General features: G+C 38.5%; 1 protein-coding gene across 3 annotated transcripts in view; it reads left to right on the top strand.

Annotated features, from left to right (window-relative positions):
* TDP1 (tyrosyl-DNA phosphodiesterase 1) overlaps positions 1 to 25,216 on the top strand; it is a 40,998-nt gene that overhangs the window by 4,134 nt on the left and 11,648 nt on the right. For 2 of the 3 annotated variants that reach the window (XM_039712844.1, XM_039712845.1), the window contains exons 5-14: positions 1,433 to 1,529; positions 2,713 to 2,747; positions 3,820 to 3,912; positions 5,420 to 5,590; positions 7,157 to 7,235; positions 10,068 to 10,253; positions 11,006 to 11,054; positions 13,238 to 13,304; positions 18,179 to 18,286; positions 19,818 to 19,920. In XM_039712844.1, coding sequence (XP_039568778.1) covers positions 1,433 to 1,529; positions 2,713 to 2,747; positions 3,820 to 3,912; positions 5,420 to 5,590; positions 7,157 to 7,235; positions 10,068 to 10,253; positions 11,006 to 11,054; positions 13,238 to 13,304; positions 18,179 to 18,286; positions 19,818 to 19,920 — 988 coding nt within the window. Of the gene's footprint in view, positions 1 to 1,432; positions 1,530 to 2,712; positions 2,748 to 3,819; positions 3,913 to 5,419; positions 5,591 to 7,156; positions 7,236 to 10,067; positions 10,254 to 11,005; positions 11,055 to 13,237; positions 13,305 to 18,178; positions 18,287 to 19,817; positions 19,921 to 24,310; positions 24,361 to 25,216 lie in introns of all 3 variants that reach the window. The other variant, XR_005627853.1, reaches the window with a different exon arrangement.

The following is a 25,216-nucleotide window of genomic DNA, read 5'->3' as shown; positions in this document are numbered from 1 at the left end:
TTTTGCTGGAAGTGCAGTAGAACCAGAGTTCACAGAATCACAGAATGGGCAAGGTTGGAAAGGACCACATTGGGTTGAGCAGCATACCATTCCTTGTGGGATCCTCCACTACATCTGTCAGAAAGCTGTCATCAATGCTTTCAAGGAACTTTTGTACTACATTCCTTGTGGGATCCTCCACTACATCTGTCATCAGTGCTTTCAAGAAGCTTTTGTACTGTTTATGCTTTGCTGTGTTGCTTTTCCAGCACACGTCAGGGTAGTTAGTCCCCCACAAGAACCAGGGTCTGAGGCTGCTTGTACTGCTGCTGTGGAAGGCTTCATCCACTTAGTCCTGCTGACCAGATGGCAGGCAGCAAACACCCACAACAGTGTCACTCCTACTCATTCATTTTTTTATCCTAACCCATAACATCTTGATTGATATGTTCCAAGTGTTGCCTCATGTAGGGGGCAACTCCACTACTGCACCTTCCTGTCTTTCCTAAACAGCATGTAGCCCTTCATGACAATATTCCAGTTGTGTGAGCTGTCCCACCATGTCTCTAATTGCATTAAGATCAAAGCCCTGTGACTTCATACAGCTCTCCAGTTTCTCCTGTTTGTTCCCTGTACTACGGTATCCAGGTGCTTTATGGAAGTATTTGGGTGTGCCAGTACCCCATATGGATGACCCATAGTCCTGTCTTGTGATTATGTATTTGGCTGCTTCTGCTTTGTGAAGTTATCTCCATCCTGTCTCATCATTCCCTGTAACTGGCAGGAGAGAAGAGAACACAACTTTTGCTCCAGATGTCTTGACCCAAGGCCCTCTTGCTTGTCTGCTGTCTTGTTAGGACTTTGTTGGTACTCACTTGAAAAACCCATAATAATCAGTGGGCTGAGTTTTCTTGGTGGTCCAGTCTCTTACCTGGACCTCAGGGAGGCAACACCCCTCCCTATGGATTAGATCTGCTTGGCAGGACCAAAAGTTTGCTTTTAGGAAGTGAACACCAAATTACTGCCAGAATAGACCCTCTCCTTTTCCCTATCAATGTTCCACCTTCTCTGTAAGATAGTAATTACTAAATTGTCATACATCCACATTGTGTATATTGGTGCTTTTGGGAGTATACATTTGTCTGTTTTGAGCTCTAGGGAAAGTTTCTTTCATGATCTTGTATTAAGAGTTTTTATTTTGGTGCCTGCTTTACTCCACACTTCCCGTTTCCCCCTTTTTTTTTTTCTGGTACAATTTTACAGTGTCTATTGTTTAGAGGTTCTATTGTAGTTATTGCTATTTTGAGTTAATTAATAAGGTGTATTGATTTCAGTGCCATCTTTCTGCTGGACTGTCAAGTTTAAGGGCCAGATATCATAGCTACATGAAGGAATGGTTTAGGCTAATTGCTGATTCACTTGATGTTTTAATGGAAATCTCCTTTTGTTTAAGGAAGAAGCCATTGCTGATAGTTCACGGCGAGAAGAGAGAATCCAAAGCTGAACTAATTGCACAAGCACGGCCTTATGAGAATATTAGCTTTTGTCAGGTAATTAACATTTGTATCATCCTTTGGTTGAAGTTAAGCCATCTCCTACACTCCAAGTCTTCTTACTGATGAAAAGACACACCTTATGTGAGAAGTTTTTTGTTATACTTTGAAGAATAGCCATACCAGGACATGGTAACAGTGTATGGTAGGCTTCACCCACAAAAGTTTGTACGGAACAGCTGCCCACAGGAATGTCATGTGCTCACAGAAGAGCTTCTCACCTTCTCCGTTGTCGTGTTACATTCAGGTTCTTACAGTGGCTGAAAAGGAAGCATTGGGTTTATTTTGTAAAATACAGAACTAACTTAGTCCTAGTGTCACTATAATCTTAAATCTCATCAAAGAGTTATTATTTCTCAAGTGAAAAGGAAGCATTGGGTTTATTTTGTAAAATAGAGAACTTAGTCCTAGTGTCACCATAATCTTAAATCTCATCAAAGAGCTATTATTTCCTAAACATGTTTTACACAAGAAAAGGCTGATACAAATAATCTCGTAATACTGTTAAAATTGCTGTGAGAATGCTTCCTGGCACATGCCATTTTATCTCTGATGTTATGTTCATTGTTTTGCTGTCCCTAACTGGTGAAGCCATTGGCTTCATTCCGGGGGAGGGTGTGCCTATGGCAACTTGCCAGTGTTTCAAGATTTTGTCAGGTGAAGTATATTAATAATCATGGGGACACTGTGCTCTTTGTTAGGAGGAGAATGATCTTGGAATTTTGTTCTCTTTGAAACAGTCTGGTAATCCTGAGTTTCCTGCTGAATGTGGACCCAGTACTGCAGGTGTGTCCTCACTGATGTTCAGCAGTGGGGAAGCATCCCCTCCCTTGACCTGCTGTCAGCCCTCCTTCTAATGCAGGCCAGGACCCTGTTAGTCATCTTTCATGCAAGGCACGTTGCTGGCTTCTGTTTTGGTGTCCAGCAGGAGCCTTGAGTTATTTTCTGCTGACTGTTTCTGAAAATGCTGCTAGTAAGAGAGGTACAAATTCTGGAACAGTTCCAGCAAGAGTTGCATTACTGTTTAAAATCTAGCTTGTAGAAAGTGGAGAGTGCATTAGAATTATGGAGAAGGAAGAAAATGTACTTTGTGATCTGTCCACTAGAGAGCAGTGAAATGAAACAAAATAAGAAGCAATGCACAATAGCAATTTTTAATGATCAACTTTTAATTTTGTAGGCTAAACTGGATATTGCATTTGGAACTCACCATACGTAAGTAATGCTATGAAGCAGAAAGGTCTGCACCAAAACTGGCTTTTGTAGAAATTGTTGAGTCTTAAAGCTTCCATAAACATCTTCTATTTAGAGATTACAGGATTGCTCTAGTTTAATGAGACAAATTAGTTATTGAGTGGATACGAGATGTGCAAGTTAAACACTTGAAGTTGAACTGGTCTGAGGCAGGTGGACTGCAGGTCCTGGATCTTAACTCATGCCTTAATACCAAAACTGTAATTCAAACTTGTTCAGTCATAGGCAGGACTGACACAACACTGGTTTACTGATCACGTTTTTCAGTTCATATGGAGGAGCTGAAAAAAACTAGCAAATCTGGGGGTCTTCTCAGGAAAAAAACTTGAACTGGATGTAATAGGAGTGTCTCAAAGTGAGTTTTGTAGATGGAAATCTAGAGAAAAGAACAGATCTTAAGTTTTAGCAAAGATTGAGTTCAGTTTAGGTTTCAGATCTCATCCTTTGGGATTACATGGATATGCTGCCTTTACACAGCTAATGAAAACTTGGGTGTGAAAATCTGAGCAATTTTTTTATAAAAGGTACAGATGTGTATGTTTATCTCAGTTACTAGTTTTAAAATTCCTTTCTGCTGTAGCTTAATAGTTATGATAAATAGCTTTTTTGCCATCACAATGGTTAGCTGTATACATACCTTCTTTTAAGGTAAAAGTCAGTTAAAGTAATTAGGTTTTCATAAATTCAGTTATCAGTAAAGGCCTTTCAGTGTTCCTTAATTCTTTTTCTTACTGTCTGCAAAGAGATAAGTATCTAAAGAGCTATGCAAATATAGGAAGTGTTCTGCAAATATTCCCTCTGTTGTGGGTAATCAGTTGCATGAGATGTTAAGCTGTACTCTGGAATAAAATATATGGGGATAGTCTAATGACTGCCGTGTGAGCTTGACATGCATGTGAAGTCTTAAGTGCTTGTGTGATGCATAACATATATTTGCAAATAATTACCTTGGAGCCTTTTAATGAATTGCTAATTTATCTCCTACTCTCAGTGTACTTGAAATAAATGAAGAGTTATATGTATTTTTTTAAAGGAAAATGATGTTGTTGCTGTATGAAGAAGGACTTCGAGTTGTGATACATACATCCAATCTTATTGCTGAGGATTGGCACCAGAAAACTCAGGGGTAAGCAACAATCCCTACCAGGTGAATGTTTAATACTTTCCATAGGTATTTGCTTCTGCTGGAGACAGGATATTAGGTGATCTAGTGTTGCAAGCCTTACACTCTTAAGATAGAGCAATTCTAAAACGAAAATTTTAAAAGTTGGACGAGAGTGCTAGTGGCTGTCTAGGTCTGAATTTTACTTGCTTTCTCCTGTAGAAAAAACTGTGTTCCTAGTTGGCTGATAGTTCAAAATCGGTCTGATACAAAATTTTATTATGCTGTGCTGTCTCTTTATGAAAAAACTTCGTAGCTATAAACTACCATTTATATAGGTCTGCAGCAGCTGTTTAAATAAAATTTGTGTTAATACTGCAAGCATAATGTGGATGTGCAAATGTTCTGCTTTTGTTGTGACTATCTAGAATGTGGTCTAATAAATGTTGGGTATTATTTGTTCTGTAATACAGTAGATGACCTAGTATTCACCAGAAAGGAAATACCTTTCCTGGGAAGGTATTTTTTCCCTGTTTTATTTTTTGGTAGAAGTCTTTAAACTTAATGACCAACTTAGGACATAGTTTTGTTGAGAGCACAAAAACAAAAAAAATTAAGTGGCATGTTGATATAACTGAAACTTTTCAGTTTTTTGACTGTTTTTTATGGGACCATTTTTTTAGTTAAATGACCACAATAAATCAGGATATAAAATTTCAAACTAATGGAAAGTTGCTTTTCAGAGGTTACTGTCACTTTGACATCCATTTTGCTGCCATTAAACAGGGGTTTTGAGACTTTCCTTGTCTGAGACAAGCTCTTTGAGTGGCAAGAATAGACACTGATTTTTTGCCTTTAAATCCTATGGGTGGCTGTCATATTTTATGGCAGTGTTATGGCAGTTAGCTTTTCAGAAATCTAAGGCATGAAAATACCTATTGGGAACGAATCTTAACAAGTTCCCCTACTTGTCAAATATGAGAAATAGTTTTCTTTTTTAGCTTTTGCATACTGCAGTGTTATGCAGGATCACAATATGGTGGTTCTGAATTTCAAAGGGTAGTATCAACCCATTGTAAAGTTGAAAATGCAGAGTCTTTGATTCCCATGGCTGCAGTAATGTGTGAATGGAAAGAAATGCTAAATGTTTTCCCTGGTGGTGCCCATCCTATTTACTCTGATGGAGGTTCTTGAGATGCAACCTATTATTGTGGGCTACTCTTCAAATATATAAACCTTTCAGATGCTTTCATTGGTGGTTTTCTAGGCAGTTGCACAAAGCAGTAGTTTAGCAGAACACATTGCAGCGTTCTATGCCTATGGAAAATGTTGATGAAAGGACTGATGGTTGCCAAGTCTGAGCCTGACCAGTTAGCACTTAGTTAGACTTTGTAGTTGGTATCACAGTGAATCTGACAAGTATTTGTTTTGGACCTTCAGATGTGCTTTACTCACGTACTAAACTCACATATTATTAATGCATGGTGTGCTTGTTTATATGGCTGAATTTTTTCATTTTTTTCTTTTTAAGAATATGGCTAAGCCCTTTGTATCCAAGGCTACCTAAGGGATCATCTGGTACTGCTGGTGAATCTGCAACTAATTTTAAATCTGACCTAATAAGTTACTTGGCAGCTTACAATTCTCCTGCACTCAAAGAATGGATAGATCTGATTCAAGAACATGATTTATCAGAAACAAGGTATGTATAATCTTAAGTTTTTTGCAACTTGCACGTGTGGGGTTTTTTTGGTGTTTTTTCCTAGAAATTAAATATGTGTCAGGATCTGTTAGAACTCATGCTTATTTTGTAAGGTAATCTTGTGTCAGGCTTGAGTGTTCAAACATGACTGTGTGGTTTTAAAAATTTTCTCATATGTAGATTATATCAAATAGACCAACTTCTCTAGTTTTATGAGCATGCATTTTAAAAGAAGACAGAAAGCCGCACCAGCAGCAACTTTATAGAGGGTAGCTATAAAGCAATAAGGACTTGGTTTCATTTAAGCCAGTCTGGCTCAAGTATTTACTCCAGTAATATTACCAGTGGAAAAAAAAAGACCTCTGTTGTATAGGGTTTGTCATGTGGGAGAGAGCATGTAAGTAAAGGTTACTGGAATGAGGATTTAGTTCAGAATAGGCTTCTGTTTGTAAGGCAGAGTTTAATCAACCTGCATATCTGTAGAATTTTGGAATAGTTTTGGTGGGTAATGTTGTACCTAACTGGTCTTGGAATAGTCTTAGCTAATATCACATTGCTGATATTACTTAAAAATAATTCAGGATGCTGAATTTACTTCTAATAAGTAGTTGCACTTATATGAGCATTTACTTCAGAAAGTGTAGATCTCCCTGGCAACTTAATTGCTGTTTTGCAATGTGAACAAATTTGTTGAAAAGAAATGCTGAAAATGGTCACATACTCTGGTGGTAATAGAGACTGAAACCTTTTCTAGTTTATAAATTAAAAAACGTTTTTATCTTTATACGGAGTCTTAAAAGATTGGAGGGGGTAAAAAAAAAGTATGTACTTTTTAATCAGGTGAGCTAACAGCTGCTCTGATTGCATTGACCATCAGCATGAGTTAAAACAGATGAGTTGAGCCCTAGCTGATAGGAATTTATGCATGTGATAGGAAAGTTACTTGTTAGGATAGGGATTGCCATTTTATGTGCTGTAGGGGGCATTCAGTCATGAATAAAGTTAGGCATGAGATGTATGCAGTAGGGAGCAGCTTCTTAGAGCTGCCTGTTGTAACTTCAGGCAGGTCTCTTCCCTCTTTTCAGGGCAAAGTCAAATAGGTTATTAAACCCATTATTAGGAAGTGTTGAAAAAGCTGTACTTTGCATCTGAACTATTAGGTGCCCAAATGAAAACTCCTACCTGAATCTGCTGATTTGGATGTAGCAGTAGATTGGCTTTACTCAAAATTATGTGCCCAGTTATGTGCCAAACGAGCTATTTATGCATATTGCCAGCATTATCCATCTTCTGCATTTTTGCACACTGAAAAAGATATAGTTCTTGTCTCTGCTGTAGAACAGCCTGGTGATATATGACAGCCATACAGGAGGCTGATAATAAATTATACAGCTGAAAGAAAATCCACTTTTCTTTTTATTATAAATCCCACAAGAGACATTAAATATTTCTGGTTGCACTTGAGTGTTCAGTCTTGCTGGTAAGTTTTACTTAAATACCTTGCTACTTTACAAACCAAAGCACTTGAGATCTACAAAAATTTGTTGGTTTTTTTCCTATTTTTAGAGTGTATCTGCTTGGTTCTACCCCTGGACGATATCAAGGCAATGATAAAGAAAAGTGGGGACATCTTAGGCTCAGAAAGGTACCACAACTGTAACCTTTATTGTTAATATCCTTTAAGATGTAAATAGAATTTTGGACAGAATTCTTCAGTTCCTTCCAATTTTTCCAGCTGTCATCAGTCTTCTACATTGTTACAGTAAAAGTTAGCAATAACATACATAAGCTTGCAACTTAGAAGTTAACTTAATCTGTCTACTGATGAAAAGTACAATAAAAATGCTTTTATAAGTACATTGGTAATAAAAAGAGACTAATGAAAATCTCCATAATTTATGCAGTGGGAGACATAGGGACAAAGGATGAGGCAAAGGCTGAGGTGCTTGATGCCTTCTTTGCCTCTGTCTTTAACAGCAGGACCTGTTCTCCATGTGTCCAGCTCCCCAGGCTGGAAGACAGGGACAGAGAGCAGAATGAAACCCCCATAACCCAAGGGGAACCTGTCAATCGCCTGCTGCTACACTGAAATGGACACAAGTCCATGGGACCAAATGGGATCCACTGAGGGAGCTGGCAGAAGTGCTCATTTACCCACTGTCAGTCATTTATCAGCTGTTCTGGCTAACTGGGCAGATCCATGTTGCCTGGATACCCAGGTCATTAGGCCCAATGAGCATGAAAGGCAGGTCCTGCTTGGCTAATCTGATTTCCTTCTGTGACAGCCTAGTGGGTGAGGGAAAGGCTGTGGATGTTGTCTACCTGAACATTCATACTCAATTCTCCTGGAGGAACCTGGTTGCTCCTGGTCTGGATGGGTGCACTGATTGCTGGGTAAAAAATTGGCTGGTGGCAGATCTTAGAAAGTGGTGAATGGAGTTACACCCAGCTAGCAGACAGTCACAAGTGGTGTTCCCCAGGGCTCCTTATCGAGCCCACCAAGTTGGAGGGGAGTGTTGATCTGCTGGAGGGTAGAAGGTTCTACAGAGGGATCTGGGCAGGCTGGATTGATGAGTGGAGACCAACTGTGTGAGGTTCAACAAGACCATGTGCTGGGTGCTGCATTTGAGTCACAGCAGCCCCATGCAGCACTACAGGCTGGGGCAGAGTGGCTGGAAAGCTGCCTGGTGGAACAGGGCCTGGGAGTGCTGGTTGACAACAGCTGGATGTGAGCCAGTGTGTGGCCAAGAAGGCCAATGGCATCCTGGCCAGTGTCAGCAGTAGTGTGGCCAGGAGTAGGGCAGGGATTTTCCTCTGTATTCAGCACTGGTGAGGCCACACCATGAGTGCTGTGTTTTGGGCCTCTTATGACAAGAAAGACACTGAAATGCTGGAGTGTGTCCAGACAAGGGCAGCAGAGCTGGTGGAGGGTCTGGACCATAGCACTGATGAGAAGCAGCTCAGGGAGTTAGGAGGTGTTCAGCCTGGAGAAAAAAGGGCTTAGGAAGACCTTAATGCTCTCCACAGCTACTTGAAAGGAGGCTGTAGCTGAGGGGGCTTGGTTTCTTCTCCCCAGTAACAAGTGATAGGACAAGAGGAAATGGCCTCAAGTTGTGCCAGGGAGGTAAAGTTTGGATATTAAGGAAAATTCCTTCGAACTCTGCCAAGTATTGAAACAGGCTGCCCATGGAGGTTTTGGAGTCACCATCCTTGAAGATACTTAACAGAAATGTTAATGTGGGACTTAGGATATGGTTAGGGGTGAATATGACAGTATTATGTTAATAGTTGAACTCTCTTGTCTTCAGAGGTCTTATGCTTATTTAGGTAAGCTGTAATGGTAAATCTTCAAGATTACCATATATCAAGTTTGCATGGACCCTTCTTGTTTGGTTTGGACCCTTAATTTTGTTGGGTTTTTTTTGTTGTGCTTTTTCAGAATTTGATGAGGTATTTAATGTTATCTATTAAATATTTCTCATAATTGAAGAATTTTTAACCTGCACCTCCTGCTGATGTGGCATTATTTCAAATACTGTCATGAATTTTATATGAAAATCTAGTGCTGTCTGTGGCAAACTTCTGTGACATACAGAATATTTATGTATCACATTGCTTTTCATCATGAGGTTACTCTTACAGATATCCCTTTGCTCATTAAGAGCATGTCCTTTCTGATGTTTTTTGCCTATTTAGGACATAGAATGAAGAAAAAATAAAACAGAAAAAGTTTGTAAGGGAGAAAGGTGATCTTGTGGCAAATGTTTCTGTGATTTTAAAAAGGATTTTAGTGACAATGCAGGTAGACCTGATACTGACATTGATGACTGAAGCCATTAGATTGTGTGTTTTCTCTAGAGGGGTAAAGGTGGCAACTATATACAATTTAATATTTGTCTATATCTGTTTTTAATGTGACTTTAAATTCCATTCACAGCTGAAGAACTCCTGTAAAAGGATCATTCCAGTTTTCTCTTCAATTGTTCTTTTTTCCCCTCTTATTGTAGACTTCTATTGTAGCTGGGTGTCATTACTTTAGGATACAAGAGGAATTTTATGGCCAACAACCACCAAATATGAAAAATATTTAGTTGTTTATTTATTGAAACTTCTGAAGCTAATGTTTCATGGTTTTAGAAAGAGCTGCTAACATTCTTTTCACCCATTATTTAATGGTTGGCTTTAGTGCTTTTGGATAAAAGTGGTGATGTTTAATCTTCTCTTGAAGTGAGTTATTTGGAAAGCCTGTTGATTTTGTTTTATTGCAAAGTTAAATATTTAGTATCAATGTTAATCTCCTTCATTATCAGAAGTAAGTTATAGAGGATTTATTATATCAAAAGTGATATCAAACTGATTAAGGTATACTATGTGTGTTGAATTCTAAAGTTATAGAGGATTTATTATATCAAAAGTGATATCAAACTGATTAAGGTGTTCTGTGTGTGTGTAATTCTGTTTTAATTCCCCTCACCAGCTTTTGAAGGAGCATGCTGTGTCAATACCAGCACAGGAATCCTGGCCTCTTGTTGGACAGTTCTCAAGCATTGGTTCCATGGGAGCTGATGGGTCCAAGTGGCTGTGCTCAGAGTTCCAGGACAGTCTGGTGGCTGCAGGCAGCAGTGTGACACCTTTCCATAAATGTGATGTCCCAATTCATTTGGTATGCTGGTGACCTTTATTTAACACTTAATCATTTGTTTTGGAAATCTTAGTCATTGTTTTGCTTTTAACTTTTGGAAGAGAGTAACAGAGTTTTCATAATGAAGTTATATATATGGCACTTAAAGCCATTTAGTTGTATGTGGTTTGCTATAAAAATGTACTATAATTTCCATCTGCATGACACTAGATTTATATCATCTCCTCAAAATTAACTTCTCATTCTATAGCTTGTCTTCCATAGGGTTTTGTAGATGCAGCTGTTTTTCCTGCTGAGATGTAGCTGAATCCTTAGTCATTAATACCTTTGATTATTAGCACAATTAAGGGGAGGAGCAGAAAAGTTTGTGGCAGGAGTTTAAATCAAGGAAAAATTATGGTCAAACTATGCCTTTACCATGTGCTAATTGCCCCTGCATACTTGTATCTTGTAATTGAGGTGTGAGACTAAAATCTCATAGAATAATGTTAAGAACTGGCTTTGGCTACTGTGGAAGTTGCTGAGGCAGTATTACTTGAGACTTGCTAGCTCATTTGGTTAACTCTGTAAGAGTGGTAAATATATTAGATTTTCTGTGTTAACAGCACAATTGTAGTTGTAGACTGCAGTGTAAATTTATTAATTCTAAAAAAAATGTAGCTTTTAATATTTGTTTTTTTTCAAGTTTTCTTTAAGGAGTTTGTTTGAAAATTTACAGCTTGTCTATTCAGAGCTGTGTTATTAAAGTTACTTTTTGTTCTACCTCCATGAAGGTTTATCCTACTGTGAACAATGTGAGGCAAAGTCTAGAAGGCTATCCTGGTAAGCAAATTAATCCCCATTTATTTGTTTTTTGTGGTCATAATGTCCTGCAAAATCACTTCAGTGGTTGATGTTAAATGAGCATGAAGTTCTCATCTTGCTGATAATGTGATAGAATAGGTGGCAGTAGAATCTTACTGCTTTTGCTGGCGCTCTGACCCATGTTGTGGTTGAATAGATAAGGTTTTATGGGCATTGGTATGTAACATTTGTCTGTCCTAGCCATGTTCATATGTCACTGTATAGGAAAACAACAACTCCTGTCCACTGCTCTTACTCCAGTCATAATTTCATTTTGGCAGAAATTTCAGGTTTGAGTTTTTCAAGTCCTCCTCTGTTTTGATTGCAGTGTCATTCTGCACATCAGATACAATGGAGGCTAAGGTGTTACTGGTCTTTTTAAAATACTGTAATATACAGCTGTTCTGTTCATTATTCCCATGTTTATTTTCATTAAGTCATATTTGTAAAAGCATAGCCCCAGCCAAACTGTAACAGGAATGGGTACTGTAGTATTCTGATACAGGGAAGGTTCTGTTACTCAAAAACAAGTCTTCAAAAGGTCAAGGCAATTGGAAGAGATTCATGAGTACTGAAAGAAAAGAATTCTTTCCTGTAGGAAGGGTAAGAAGGAGGATCTGGGGACCCGTAGGCCTGCCAGCCTCATCTTGATCCCTAGGAAGGTAATGGAACAAGGAATCCTGGAAATGTTTCCAAACATATGATGGAAACAAAGAAGGTGACTTGGAGTAATCAGCATAAAGGAGAAATTATGTCTAATTAACCTGATGTCCTTCCATGATAAGTGGCTTGATGAATGAGGGAGTACCCCTAGATGTTGTTTAGCTTACCTTTGTCTTTAATCACCTCTAACATCTTTACAATTATGTGATTAAGTGCAGGCTGGATGAGAGGAAAGTGAGGCAATGAGAAGTTTGAATAGAGAGAGGTATGAGTGATGAAGACCTTTTGCTCTCAGGGAGGAAGAAGACCTCTGTTCTCAGAGGTGGATGAGAAGAACTTTATTTTTATGCTAGAACAGCTCATCCTTAAAGTAGTACCCCATAAGTTGACATGGCCCATGAAAGCAGCTGTGGGAAAGCTGCAAGGCATGGGAGGGTCTTTGACACTGCAAATGAATTTTCCTTTTCTGGCTGGCTGATTTGCTGTGACATTAAAGCCACGAGAGAACTGTTTCTTGTGGGGAGGTCTCCATGGCATGGCAAGAGAGACTCTTCTCCTTAAGAGAACTGAAGAAAGGCTATTTTAGAGGTGGTAAACTCACTTAAAGTCCCAGGTCTTGCCTTTTTTTGTTATCAGTGGGAAAGAAAAGAGGATGTGGGGGAAGGAGAAGTGTTCTGAAGGTTATTCTGATTTCTTATTATTTTTGTTTTAATTCTATTAATAAAGTTTTCTTTATACCCTTTAAAGTTTGAGCCTCCTTTGCTCTCTTCCTGGTCCTTATCTCACAGCAGCAAATGAGTAAATAATTCTAGTGGGTGAGACCCACTACACTTGATGTGTGGTGGGTCTCATTTGCAGAACTCTGTGTTTGTGCAAATGAGCAGTTCTGTGGACTCCTGCAGTTAGTGCATTCCTGAGAGTAGTAAAGCTTTTATAAAGAGTTCTTTTGGTGTCTTCTAGGACATGTTGAATACAGTAGACTTTGCATGATGCTTTTACTACACGGCACTAATATAATTCAGTATGCCTGGCTGATTCTTCTTAAATTCATTTCAAGAAATTGCAATGTGTGTTAGCCAAAGGCCAAATCAATACAAATATCATGATAGAAGTTCTTTTTAAAATAACATTGTTTGGGATTTGGAAGGTTTATTCTTTCTTCTGAAAGCTGCTTGGTTTATTTCTTCTAGTTTGTATGGGTATTTATTCCAATCTGTTGATATCAAGTGGTATCATATTAAACTACCCAAAGTTCTCCCTGTATACAGTTTCTGACTTTTCCTAGTGTAAATGTGCTGTGTAGTGTTCAGGAACTTGCTAAATTATAAGAATGGAAAGAACCCCAGCAAGTACGTATTATTTTATACTACTGGAGCACTTAAAAATTTCCTGGAAGTAACTTATGGAGGTAGGACAGATACATTATTCCCCAAGATGCTTGCTGCTTTTAGAATGTCTTTCAAAAAAATAAATGTACATGTTCTGTTTTTTTCCTGAAGCTGGTGGCTCACTTCCGTACAGTATACAGACAGCACAGAAACAGCTGTGGTTGCATTCCTATTTTCAGTAAGTAAAACTCAATTCTTTGGGTTTTTTTTAATTTCAGACTGTATGTTTCAAGTACATTACAGTGTAATGTTTGAGTGTTAAAAGCAAATAAGTGGAAGTGGTTACAAGTATGATATTCCTAAATTCCTTAAAGGCCTTTAGTTCCTCATCTACTGGGTCTTATCTCCAGCAGTTGGTTGAAAACATGCTGTTTACCTGTAAAAATTGTATAGGATGTTACTACTGGATTTAGGTTTCTGTAAACTTATATATAATGTTTCCTTCTCAGAACAGAAATAATGTTGCTCTTTTTTTTTTTAACTTACAGTTGTATTTGACTTTCCCCACTTGTGCCTCTGTATTAATGGAATTTCAACTGAGCCACAACAGGACTAGAAAGGCTTTTTTGGTGGTTACTTTATTTTTTTCTTCTAAGTACAGCAGTCCTGCTGCAAAAGTTCTCAATCCCTTGTGGCAGTATCTTTTGTTAAAGATGCCTGACATTTTCTATTAAGAATTTCTATTTCCATATGCTACTAGTTGTGCCAAATTCTAACAGTCTGACACATTCCATGCCAGATATCTCCCTTAGGCTGAATTGTTAAAAACTTATGCATGTTTAGAGAACAATGGAAAAAGTTGTTTTGCAAAGATAAAAAAAATTAATAGAACTTGTAACCTCTTACAAGACCGCAACTTCCTATTCCTTTCATCAGAAACTTTTAACTCTTCTGGACGGAAGTTGCTCTGGTAAGAAAATTTACTAAGTAAGATTGTGTTCAGTTGGGTGTATATTTAGGGGACTGACATAGAATTGCTAGTGGCAGAGAGCATCCTCCATTCTAGAGTGAAGGTGATTGCTTTGTGAGCCTTGCTGGTCAATGTCTAAGGAATGGAACTCAGGCAGAAAGCATGTGAGGCTTTGTCTCCTGCCTTTAAACTGTGTCCTCTGAACACATTCAGCAAAGGAAGAAAGCTGCAATCACCTTGAACCTTTCAAGATTGTTCAGTCGTGATTCAAAAGAAAAAAAAAAATCATAAATCTGGGGGTGTTTGTGCAGTCTTAATTCAGTTTCTGTAATCATACCTCATGAGAATCTTACCAGAAAAAAGATGTAACCTTTTTTCAGTTAGTCTCTTATTTAGTACACAGAATGTTACTTAATAATGATATAATTAATTTATTTATTCCTTTTCAATGAGAAAATGCCCGCATAGCTGTCTCCTTTGGACGTACAGGGACCTGCTCTGGCAGCAGAAGGGCTGTTTCAAGTTCATCTGTGGAATTGGCTGCAGATGGCAGTGGCCCTGCATAATTGCTCTGTCGTGGCTGTCCAGATGCAGGCCCTTACCCTGCAGTAATGCAGGACAGTAGCCCTTGAGGAGGGCCTGCATGTAAACTCTTACCATAGGCCAGGAGACTGCACTTTTTATCTGTGGAACCTGGGGCACACAGAAAACAGCAGGTTTCACTAGATGTAAATACAAGATGAGCTGATTGACAGATTTGCTATATTGCAAATCTTTGGGCAGTGGTGGGATTACAGGAATTTAGAAAATTCTTCTTCCAGCTGGAAAATAGTATGAAACCAGCAGGAAACTAGGGATTCTACCAAAGCTGCAAGGACAAAAAACCCAAATCTTTTATGCTTACAGTAAAGGAAAATGAATAACTGCTTTTTGCAAGTAGGGAGAGATTAATGGAATTGGAAGATGGTGTTCTGCAGCCTCTCAACTGAAGAGGCAGGATGTCTGCCTCAGGCACATGATTTTTTATAATGTCTGTTGGCTGTTTTTCTCTCTTCTGCCAGTTGAGTGTGTTTAACCTATAAAACAACTGAGAACTTTAATTCTTAAAAAAAGTAGTGTGACTAAACTTAATATTGCTTTTACTTTTCTAATTGTAGCAAATGATGACTAGACTGCTTTGTTAAATTAGCTACTGTGTAAACAGTAATTTGCAGAGTTTTCTCTCTGGTATTATTGCTTGTTTTTCCTTCCAGTATTACTAATTTATGAGGACAGATTTGCAATTCTTAATAATTTTTGTTAATTGAGGCTTTCAAAACATTTGATCAGCTTTAATAGTAGATAAAGTATTGTATTTTAACGTTCCTTTTAGTTGATTTGCTTTTAATATGGTGTGTCTTATGTTTGTGCAGTTACTTTGTCAAATATTTATTTTCAAAGAGTGGAAGAAGTTGGTTTGACAAGAGTTTGTTTGACATGTGCCTGACAAGTCCATAATGATTGTTCTATTAGAGCTTTGCGTGTTCTTTAGATTTATTAAGTTTGGAATAAGTTTTGGGTTTTCTTCTCAGTTTGCAGAAATAGAGTGTTGTTCCCCTAAAATCATAAAATATGAGAGACAGAGCATCTACACAGAGATCATAAGAGTTCTCTTAGGTTGAAACTAATGGTGTGAGTTGTTTTAATTTTCTCAAACCTTGTTGCTAGTATCTTAAGATAGAAAATTCTTTCAGGATTTGAAATAAGAGAACTAAATGCTGAAAGAGGTGGTGTTGTAGAAAATTAGTTATTCCTGTCTCTGTTTATGAATTGGGTATGTCTGTACAGTTAAATTTCCAGGGCTGTGATGGTTTAGTCCTGGCCTGCAGCTCAGCACCACAAAGTCACTTAGTTGGACTCCCCCACCCTCCTTCCTACCCCCCTAGTGGGATAGGGGAAAGAATCCTAAGAGTAAAATGGGAAAACTTGTGGGTTGAAATAAAGGCAGTTTATTAATAAAGCAAAAGCTACTCATACAAGGAAAGCAAAATCAGTTGGTTTGCCACACGCTGTGGGCGGGCAGGTGTTCAGTCATCCCCAGGAAGGTAGTGCTCTGTCGTGCCTAATGGTTGCTTGGGAAAATAAAGGCCATCACTCTGAATGACCCCCCAGTGACCATTTCTTTCCTCAGCTTCGTGTGCTGAGCATAATGGTGTATACTCTGGAATATCCCTTTGATGAGCTGGAGTCAGCTGTCCTGCCTGTGCCCCCTCCCAGCCTATTTACTGGTGGGGTGGTGTGAGAGGCAGAAAAGGCTGTGTGTAAATGACAGCTGAAATATCTGTGTGTTTGTGCTGTTTCTAGCACAAATCCAAACATAGCCCCATAGTAGCCAGTATGAAGAAAATTATCCCAGCCAAAACTAGCATGCATTTTCCCCTTTTAATCCTTACATGTTTGTGCTGTCCTACTAGGAAAAACACGGCCAAAATATATTTTCCCCTTTCTGATTTTAACTTTCTAAAATAGGAGTTTCAATCACTTCAGATTAAATCAAACTGCAGTTAGCGTGCTGTGGGTAATAGATAGAAGTGGTATTACTCTTGCTAAGGCACACTATTTGTATCTGTCTTAAGATAAGGAGGCAAAAAGGCAATAGACTGAGATAGTACCTCAGAATAACTGCAGTTAGTGGTGAGGGGAGAAGTTTGTCCCAGGGTAAAGCAGAGAGGTAAGTGTAAAGAAAATAAACTTTAAATTCCCAGTTCTAGTATTTTTCTGGTTTTCATTTTTACAATTTTGTTGGAGTTACCTAATTATTTTTTTCCCATGATCTTAAAGATGCTTGTCGAAACTGTCAGTTGTGAGAGAAAAGCTATTAACCAGGGTGGTTGAGTCATGATTCATCCTTACAGTCTGTATGTATGGAAAGTGTGGAGTTTGTAGGGGAAGACCAGCTTAGTCAGCTAATTCTGTATCATATATATCTCTTCATTTGTCCTATAGAAAGAGACTTTGATGTGGCTTGCATCAAAATATGAAGAAGTCTAGTTTGCATCAAACGTGCAGAGTGTTTCAGCTCTTGCCCTTTAAGAATACAGGACCAGTTCTCAGAGGTTTTTGTTCATTCATCAGGGGAGATAGGGTTGTTAAAGTAACTAGGTTTTCACCCGTGAAATACAAAGCCTCTTAATTTTAAGTGCACTGTATGTAAGTGTTAGTCCTGAAAGTCAACAAAGGTAAATAATTCCAACCCTTCCAAGTCAGTCTGCTCAGGATTTTAGAGGGACACAGTGCACTTAAGTTTTTCAGAGTTAATTGATTCTTTTTGATTTGCCTATTAGAAGAGAATGCTAAGTTAGGGAAACAGGATTGTGACAACTGAAACCAGAGTCTTCCTTCAAATCTGGGGAAAAAAGTCTCTGGGTGAAGGAAGGTGTGTTAAGAAGCTTTCTTCCTGAATTTGGGTGAGGACTAACAGCTGTGAACATAAAGTGCTTCTTAATGCTGTGACTACATACTTTCAGTTATGTACATATATTTACTGCTTGCTTACACTTTAGTTCTGTAATATTGATGCTGAATTAATCCAGCAATGGCTTGTTATTTTCATCTATTTTTTTTATATACACATAGATATGACCTCTATTCTCTTAAACCCTCAAATTTCTCAGTGGCTTAGAGGCACAGAATGGGGAAGAGGAGGAGTAGTGGCAACAAACTACCAGTTGCTCCCTGCCTGTGTCATGGGTGATAAATTGTAATAAACTTGGAATTCTGTGAGGTTTAGTTTGGTGCCAAAATCAGTTGCTTGAAGTCATAACCATTGATAGTCTTCAAAGAACATGTATTGTCCAGAAGTTTAGACTTAGTTCCTGGAGTGTGATCTGGAACAGAGAAATGGGAAAAACTTCTTAGGAGAACCTGACAAACTGTGGAGAATATCTCTGGGTTGGTTGTAAGGAAGAAAACCCTTGCCCTTCTGAAATCTAGTAGAATTCTTAACTGTTCAGTTAAATGTGGTATTTTAAGATTTTCTCTAGAAGTAAGTATTGAGTGTGACAAGTATAAGTAATGTTCCTGAAATCATGGCACTGTGGTATGGTATTTTTTAGACCTCAAAATGAAACTGTATATGAAAAGAATTTATTTTCCTTTCCTAGCAAATGGTCAGCAGAAGTCACGGGTCGAACTCATGCTATACCTCACATTAAGACATACATGAGACTCTCTCCTGACTTCCAGAAGATTGCTTGGTTCTTGGTAACAAGGTATGCATCTAACCAGTACAGTTGTCACTTAAGCACTTTATATTTGGGGTTTCTTTGTCAACTGCAGTCCCAGGTGAGTTACTTCCATAACTCACATAATACTTCAATTAGTGATACAATTTTTTGTCTATATTTAATGTTTCTCCATTGCATTGCCCCATTTGAGGCTGCAGATTGAAATGATTGTCAGAAATAGTTGATAATCAAACAAAAATCTTGTCTGAGTTGTGACTGCCAGTTTTGGCGTTCAACACCAAGTGAGGTGATAAATATTTTTAGATTTGGGTTAAATTTCTTTAAGATATGGTATGCTGTAGTATGAATATGCTGATTTCTACAAAATAGGTAGAGTTTGGGTTAGCTGAAATTGTACTTGGGCTGCCCTACTGTAATAAAACATACAGACACATAGAATTTGAAATCTGATCTTTTGTCAGATTGAGTTGCTTAGCAGTCTGCCTTGAAGTATAAGCTTTATATTTCGATTGTTGTTAAAAAAGTCAGAAGAGGAAGCAAGAATTTCTTGACTTGAAGGGAGAATGTCTTGTTGTAAACAAAAAATACAGATATGTTTCAGTTTTGCCAAAACAGATTTTTATGCAACCCTATATTCTACAGATTATGATCTGTCCTTACTCTTAAATACTCAGTTACTTTCATTTTTTTTTCTATTTATATTTGGTCTCTTTAGATTTCATCACTCATTGATACTGTTGCTTGCAATAGTGGTAATGATTAGTATGCTTTTTAAAAGGTTTTAAGTCATTTTGATGTGATGCTCACTCCACCTAATACAGAAATTCATGGTTGCTTTATTTTCTTTTTGTGTTTTTATCTGTTCCACCATTTGCTGTTACCAGACAGCATCCAGTATGTCCATCAGTTGAAACATAAGGTGTAAATTTTGTATTGTGCTGTGGAAGTAGGTTTTGACAACAAAATTGCATATCTTTTTGACTCCCAAATTGATCTACTTTGTAGTAGGTACTGATGAAAGATCAACTTCAGCATGGTGCTGAATAGCAAACTGAAACAAAACCTCTTTGATAAGTATTTGGTTTCTTAAACAGATCCAAGAACAAAATGCCAAAAGCAAAAGATATTGTTTAACACTCAGTACTAAGATGTAAAATGCAAACCCACTCTGTACTGAACGTATTGTAACTAGTCATAACTGAGCTAGCCTTTAATCTTCTTAAATCATCAAATTGAAGCTATTTACCAGTACCAAATTCCTTTCTGATATGTGCAGAGAAGATTCAAAAGGCTGAATTTGTCTTGTAGATCTGCATGACAGAAATAGGCTTGTATAATTATCCACATGTGTGTATGAATGCCTTTCTACATATTGTCTCTGCTCCCACTGTGCTGTAAAAATAGCAATAAGGAATAACAACCAAGTCACTTTTTGTGAGACTATTCTGACTGAATTTAAGTTCTCCTGCTAGAAGGACATTGCTAGGCTATGTTATTTAAACATTTTCTGCATTGAAGATTGTGTCTCACTAATATGCTTTGTTTCTCTTCACAGTGCCAATCTATCTAAAGCAGCCTGGGGAGCTCTGGAGAAAAATGGCAGCCAACTGATGATCCGTTCTTATGAACTTGGAGTTCTTTTCTTGCCTTCAGCATTTGTAAGTTCATAGTTCAAGCACTGATCCTGGGATATGATGAAAATCTACAAATATTTATGAATACAAGCATAACTGAATAATCTGATCAATAGGTTCTGTATTTCCAGATTAAAAAGTTAATAGGAAATCAAATTTGTGAGGTGTTCATAGAGTCTTGTTTTCCTACACAGCAGGTATGGATTTGGTATTGCTGTGACTTTTTTCTTCTTACTGACAGGCAATAATATTTTGAAATTGTGACATATACCTAAATGCTGCTGTAAAGGATGATCAATCTCTTCTTTTATGCTTTTTAAAACTAGGCTGTGTGTGCATATTCACATTGAAGTGAGGGGGGGGTGTGTTGTAACTTGAGATATGATTTCTAATCTTACACCAGTTGCTCAGTTCTTGCTCATTCTCTGAAATGCATTTGCAGTCATGTGGCTCTCTCTTAATATCAAGCTTCTTATTGGTCTGCACTTGCTGGTTTTTAGCCCTCTACAAAATCCTGTGGTAGAAAGTTCTTAATTGTACATTGTATTTAAGAAAAAAGCTTCCCTTCTTTATTTCCTTTCCCTTCCTTGTCTGTTGCCTGATGGGGGAGGTGCAAGACATGGCTGATGCCTTCTTCTCTCTGATGAGCTGACAGTACCAAAATGTTCTCAACTGCAGTCAGTCTATGATCTAAAACCACTCAAACTTCTTCCTGTGTGAAATTTCTTCTTTCCAGGGAAGAAACTGCCATTTTCTCTGAAAAAGTATTTGTATGTTAAAAGTCCTTAGAAGTATTTTGCTGAGAAAGAGTATTTATTTCCTAGAGAATGTTCACAGATGATCACATAATGTTCTGTCATTTCTGCTGATTAGTAATGTAGTCCCAAATGAATATTTACTAACATTATGGCATTGTAAAAATGTTTGCCTACCATAACTGGATAATTGTACTCTCCTGAGATTGCATATTAAGATTGATGGTTTCTGACTGCAGTTAAAGAATTCCTGTATCTCACTCTTAACATTTATAATGAGTTTGCATAGTAGTGAGGTCTCTGATGATATGAACCTTGAGATGTTTTTCTCCAGCATGGTTTATGTGGAAGAAAATGTGTTTATCAGAGAGTGAAACAAGAACAGTCCTACAGCTCCTTGTAGTAGGAAGAATTGTTTTTTATATCAATGAGCTCTAAAGAAAGGCAACACCATTTGTGTAAGCTATTAATAACAGAATAGTGAAGCATTGGGCAAACAAAGTTGTGCAAAAATTTGACTTGTAACAGCAACTGACCTGAAAGGGATAAATTAATGTTCTTGGAAGTTGGGTACTCCAACTTCCAGTTTGGCTATCTCCAGGTGTTGCCAGGCAAAGAATTTATGGTACTGGTATATTTCTACCTAGTAAATTATGGGGTTTGTATAAACATAAATGATCACCAGATGACACAGTCATGTAACATAATTTGAGTATTCTTGTTCTGGCTTTTCTGTGCATACTTCAAATGGGTAGAAAATCAGGAATATTTGAGTTAGTCTTTTTGCCAAGAATGGCCATACCAGTTTTAGATCTTGCCAATCTGCAAATTTTTAATTTAAAAAACCCCACTGAAACAATGAAAACCCCTCCCACTACTACCTCCTCGTCCAAACCCCCCTGAGAAACATTTGGCTTGCATTCTATCCTGAATCTTGCATTCTACACAGGATTCTCTCTATATGCATTTTTATAAACTCCTTTTAAGTACTGGAAGGCTGAAATGAGGAGTCTTCTCCAGGCTGAACAATCCCAATGTTCTCAGGACATCTTTGTAAAAGAGGTGCTCCAGCCCTCTGAAGATCTTTGTGGCCCTTCTGTGGGCTTGCTGTAACAGGTCCATGCTGGGGACCCCAGAGGTGGATGCAGCACTGCAGATCTCATCAGAGCAGAGGAGCAGAATCTCCTCCCTTGCCTGCTGGCCACACTGCTTTGGATGTAGCCCAGGACACAACTGGCTCATACTGCCAGGTATGTCTGGCCTGTACCCCAAGTCCTCCTCCACCCAGCTGCTCTCAGTGACTTCTCTCAGTCTGTGCTCCTGTCTGGGGTTGCCCTGACCCAGGTGCAGCACCTTGCTCTTGGTTTTGTTGAAGCTAATGAGATTCCTGTGGGCTCATTTCTTGAGCTTTTCCAGCTTCCTGTAGATGGCATTCTGTCCTTCAGCTGCACCACTCAGCTTGGTGTCAAGACAAGCTTGCTGAGGGAGCACTCAGTCCTGCTGTCTGTGTTATTGGTGGAGGTGCTGAAGAGCACCAGTCCCAAGACAGAACTGAGGGACATCACTTATCACCAGCCTCCACCTGGATATAGAGCCATTGACCACAACTTTCTGGCTGTCTTCATTCCCTTCCCCACTGATGCCTTACTGGCATCAGTGCTGAGTGGATTTCTTATCCCTTAAACCAGCTCAGACTGGCCAAAACAGGACAGGTTTCCAAAGTCATTCCATGAACCACCTCAACATGATAGGTGAGGGCTAATGCAAGGAAGAAGTAGGAAGGACCAATTCAAGGGGCAGAAAGGTGAGTGGGGAAATCATATTGAGGTACCTTTCAGCCTGGTTCTGGAACCAGAGCTTATGGAGAATGATGGTTCATAAAGTTTTGGATAGAAAATGGGAATAAATGGCAAGGATCTGGGTAAGAAACATGATGTGCAATATGAAGTACAGCCAGGCTTCCAGATCTTTCCCTTTTTGTCTCTCTGGTTACTTCAAAATAGCCATTGTTGGGGGAGTAGAAGGCTTTACTTTGTCCTATCAAAGGAACATCTCAAAACTTAGTAGTCAAAAGCAAACACTTGTGGGAAAGTATAATGGCCAGGCATTTATGTAGTAGTTTGTCCCTACATGTTTCATGGCTTAGAGGTCTGTCCTGTGAGCATCTCTTGTCTGCTCTTAAATGTCTGTAGGCTTTTGGCAGTCACAGTCTGCTCTGGCTGGGTTCCACAACGTAATAATGTCACATGAAGCAGTTCTGAAAGTTACTCATTTAAAGGTTTTTTTCTTCTTGCACTGAAGGATGCAAGAACATGTGATCCCTAATCATCCTTTTCATGCTTCCCTTTCCAGACACCTTTATCTTTGTCTAGAATGATGAGTTCTTATCCTGCTCAGGTCCTAGGGGGGAGATTTTTTGATAATTTTTACATATTGATAATTAATTGCGAAGACTGGCAACCAGAAGAGAACAAGTCACCTGATTATCACATGTATGTGATATCCCACAGTGTATGTGGGAGCAAAGCAGGGAGAGACACTGCAGCTGCTTTCTTTTCTTCACTGAGAAATGCCTGCAGAGACTCTTGGTAACAAGGAGGTAGTCAGACAAATACTGGTACTGGGCTTACGTACATGCAGTCACCTGATACTCAAGTTGCACTGCTTAGTTTATGAATTTCTTATGCATATGCCCTGCAGTTAACTGCATAAAAAGTGCTTCTTTGATAGCTTAGTCTGCTTGTCAAACTGGTTCATTGTGGTTTTGCAATGCTATGTGGCAGAGTAGTTTTAAGTGAAGATAACAGAGAACTGGGAATAGACTAAAATTTTTAGAAACATAAATGCTTGTTTACAGCTAAAGTTATTTAAAGTATAAAATACATGAAGTGCTTTGAAACATAACTGAGCTTTCCTAGGCCTCGAGGGACTCACTGTGCTCTAGCTATCAGAGTGCTGATTTAATGCTGCCAGTTTCTGATAGTTCTGTTTCTTTAGGTTATTTCATGTGGTATTATCACAAAGTTCATGACATGTATTCTGGTAGAAGTTAAGACTTAACATCACGGAATCACAGAATCATTTAGGCTGGAAAGACCTTTAAGATAATATAATCCAACCATTAAAATATCCCTGGCAGTGATAGAAGTTTAACCCGTGTCCCAGAAGAGATTGGAGCCTTCATCCAGCACCTGGGACTACTTGGCCACACTACCCTGGTGTATTTGCATAGCACACACTTAATGTCACTTATCTTAAGAACTCCTCTAGCTCTGCAGTTTGTGCCTTCTATTTTCTGCTGAATACAAATTTGGAAGTAGATCGTTCCTCACTTGCTATCAGCTGACTGCTGGTTTTTGTCTTTCTTAAAAAATGCTTCCAGAATTATGCTTTGAGGTTGGGTCTTGGCCTGGTGTGCTAATACAGACTCTCAGAAATATGTTGAATGGTTGTTCCCAATATAGCAGCAGCTGTTATCATTTACAGTTTTAGTGTTTAAGGAAAAATCAGCTGATGCTGGCATTAGATCACAAGCTTCTATTGAGTAAAAAATAATGTTTATAAGAAAGATTGTCCTGTGTTTGAACTACATTTCCCTTTCCATCTCTATTTCTCACCTCCTACATCTACACTCTCTCTTTTTCAACTTGCTCTTTCAGCTGCTGGGGATTCCTTTCCAGAGGCTGAGATAAAGTACATCTTTTAACAGGTAAAACATGTAGTGAGAAGGCAATGACCAAAAAGTATGGAGTTCTGGGAAGCATGTTCCAGTAATTGTTTTGTTTGAAAAATTTTGGAAGTGACTAATGGAAAGCCTTTTAAGTAAATGGTTCTTCCTCACAGTTTCTGTGTCTGTTGAATATGGTACTGGCTCAGTCAGCTTTTAGAAATACAAACTCAGAGAAATATAACATGCTATTAAACTTGAAAACCTACCCATAAGTGCATACCTAGTGCTATCAAAATTATATCTAGATAATCAAACTCAGACAACTAACAACAGTATTTCAGATTCTGAAGTGAGGTATTTGATGTTGAGTACTCACTGGGGTGTGAAGTACTGGTTTGTAGTTGACTCTGGGTCTGGGTGCATGAACTGAATCTGGATTAGCAATCAGCCAGGCATTAGCATGTGATTTTCAGAACTGAACTGCTTAATTTTTGCTGCATTCAAATAACTGAGGCACCTTCAGTCATAGCTCAACTTAGAGCAGAACCAAAATCAAGTCAGTTAAGCTCTTTGGCTGTAACAGCAACTTCCAAGGCAATGTAGTAGCACTTTCTTCTTTGGTCTCTCTAGTTTTAGGTTAAGTCCTTCATCCCATGTAAAATGGAGTGGGAGTGGGAAAGCTAATACAGTGTAAGTAAGGCAAGATTTTGTATGTAAAATCCAAGATGTTAAGCCTTGCTTTAAGTGTTCACGCAACTGCCGCAAGGTTTCAAATTCCAGTATTGAAGACACCCAGACACATGCTTTCCAAACTGAGAAACTTTGGGTTTGGATACCTGAGTGTGTCACAATGGGCTTCTTGAAAAAAAATAGATAAATTAAAAAATCTTCTGAT

This window comes from Passer montanus, unplaced genomic scaffold (assembly GCF_014805655.1).
Source record: "Passer montanus isolate IOZ18808 unplaced genomic scaffold, ASM1480565v1 scaffold27, whole genome shotgun sequence".
Lineage (NCBI taxonomy): Eukaryota > Metazoa > Chordata > Aves > Passeriformes > Passeridae > Passer > Passer montanus.
This window is presented reverse-complemented; position numbering and strand designations above follow the sequence as displayed.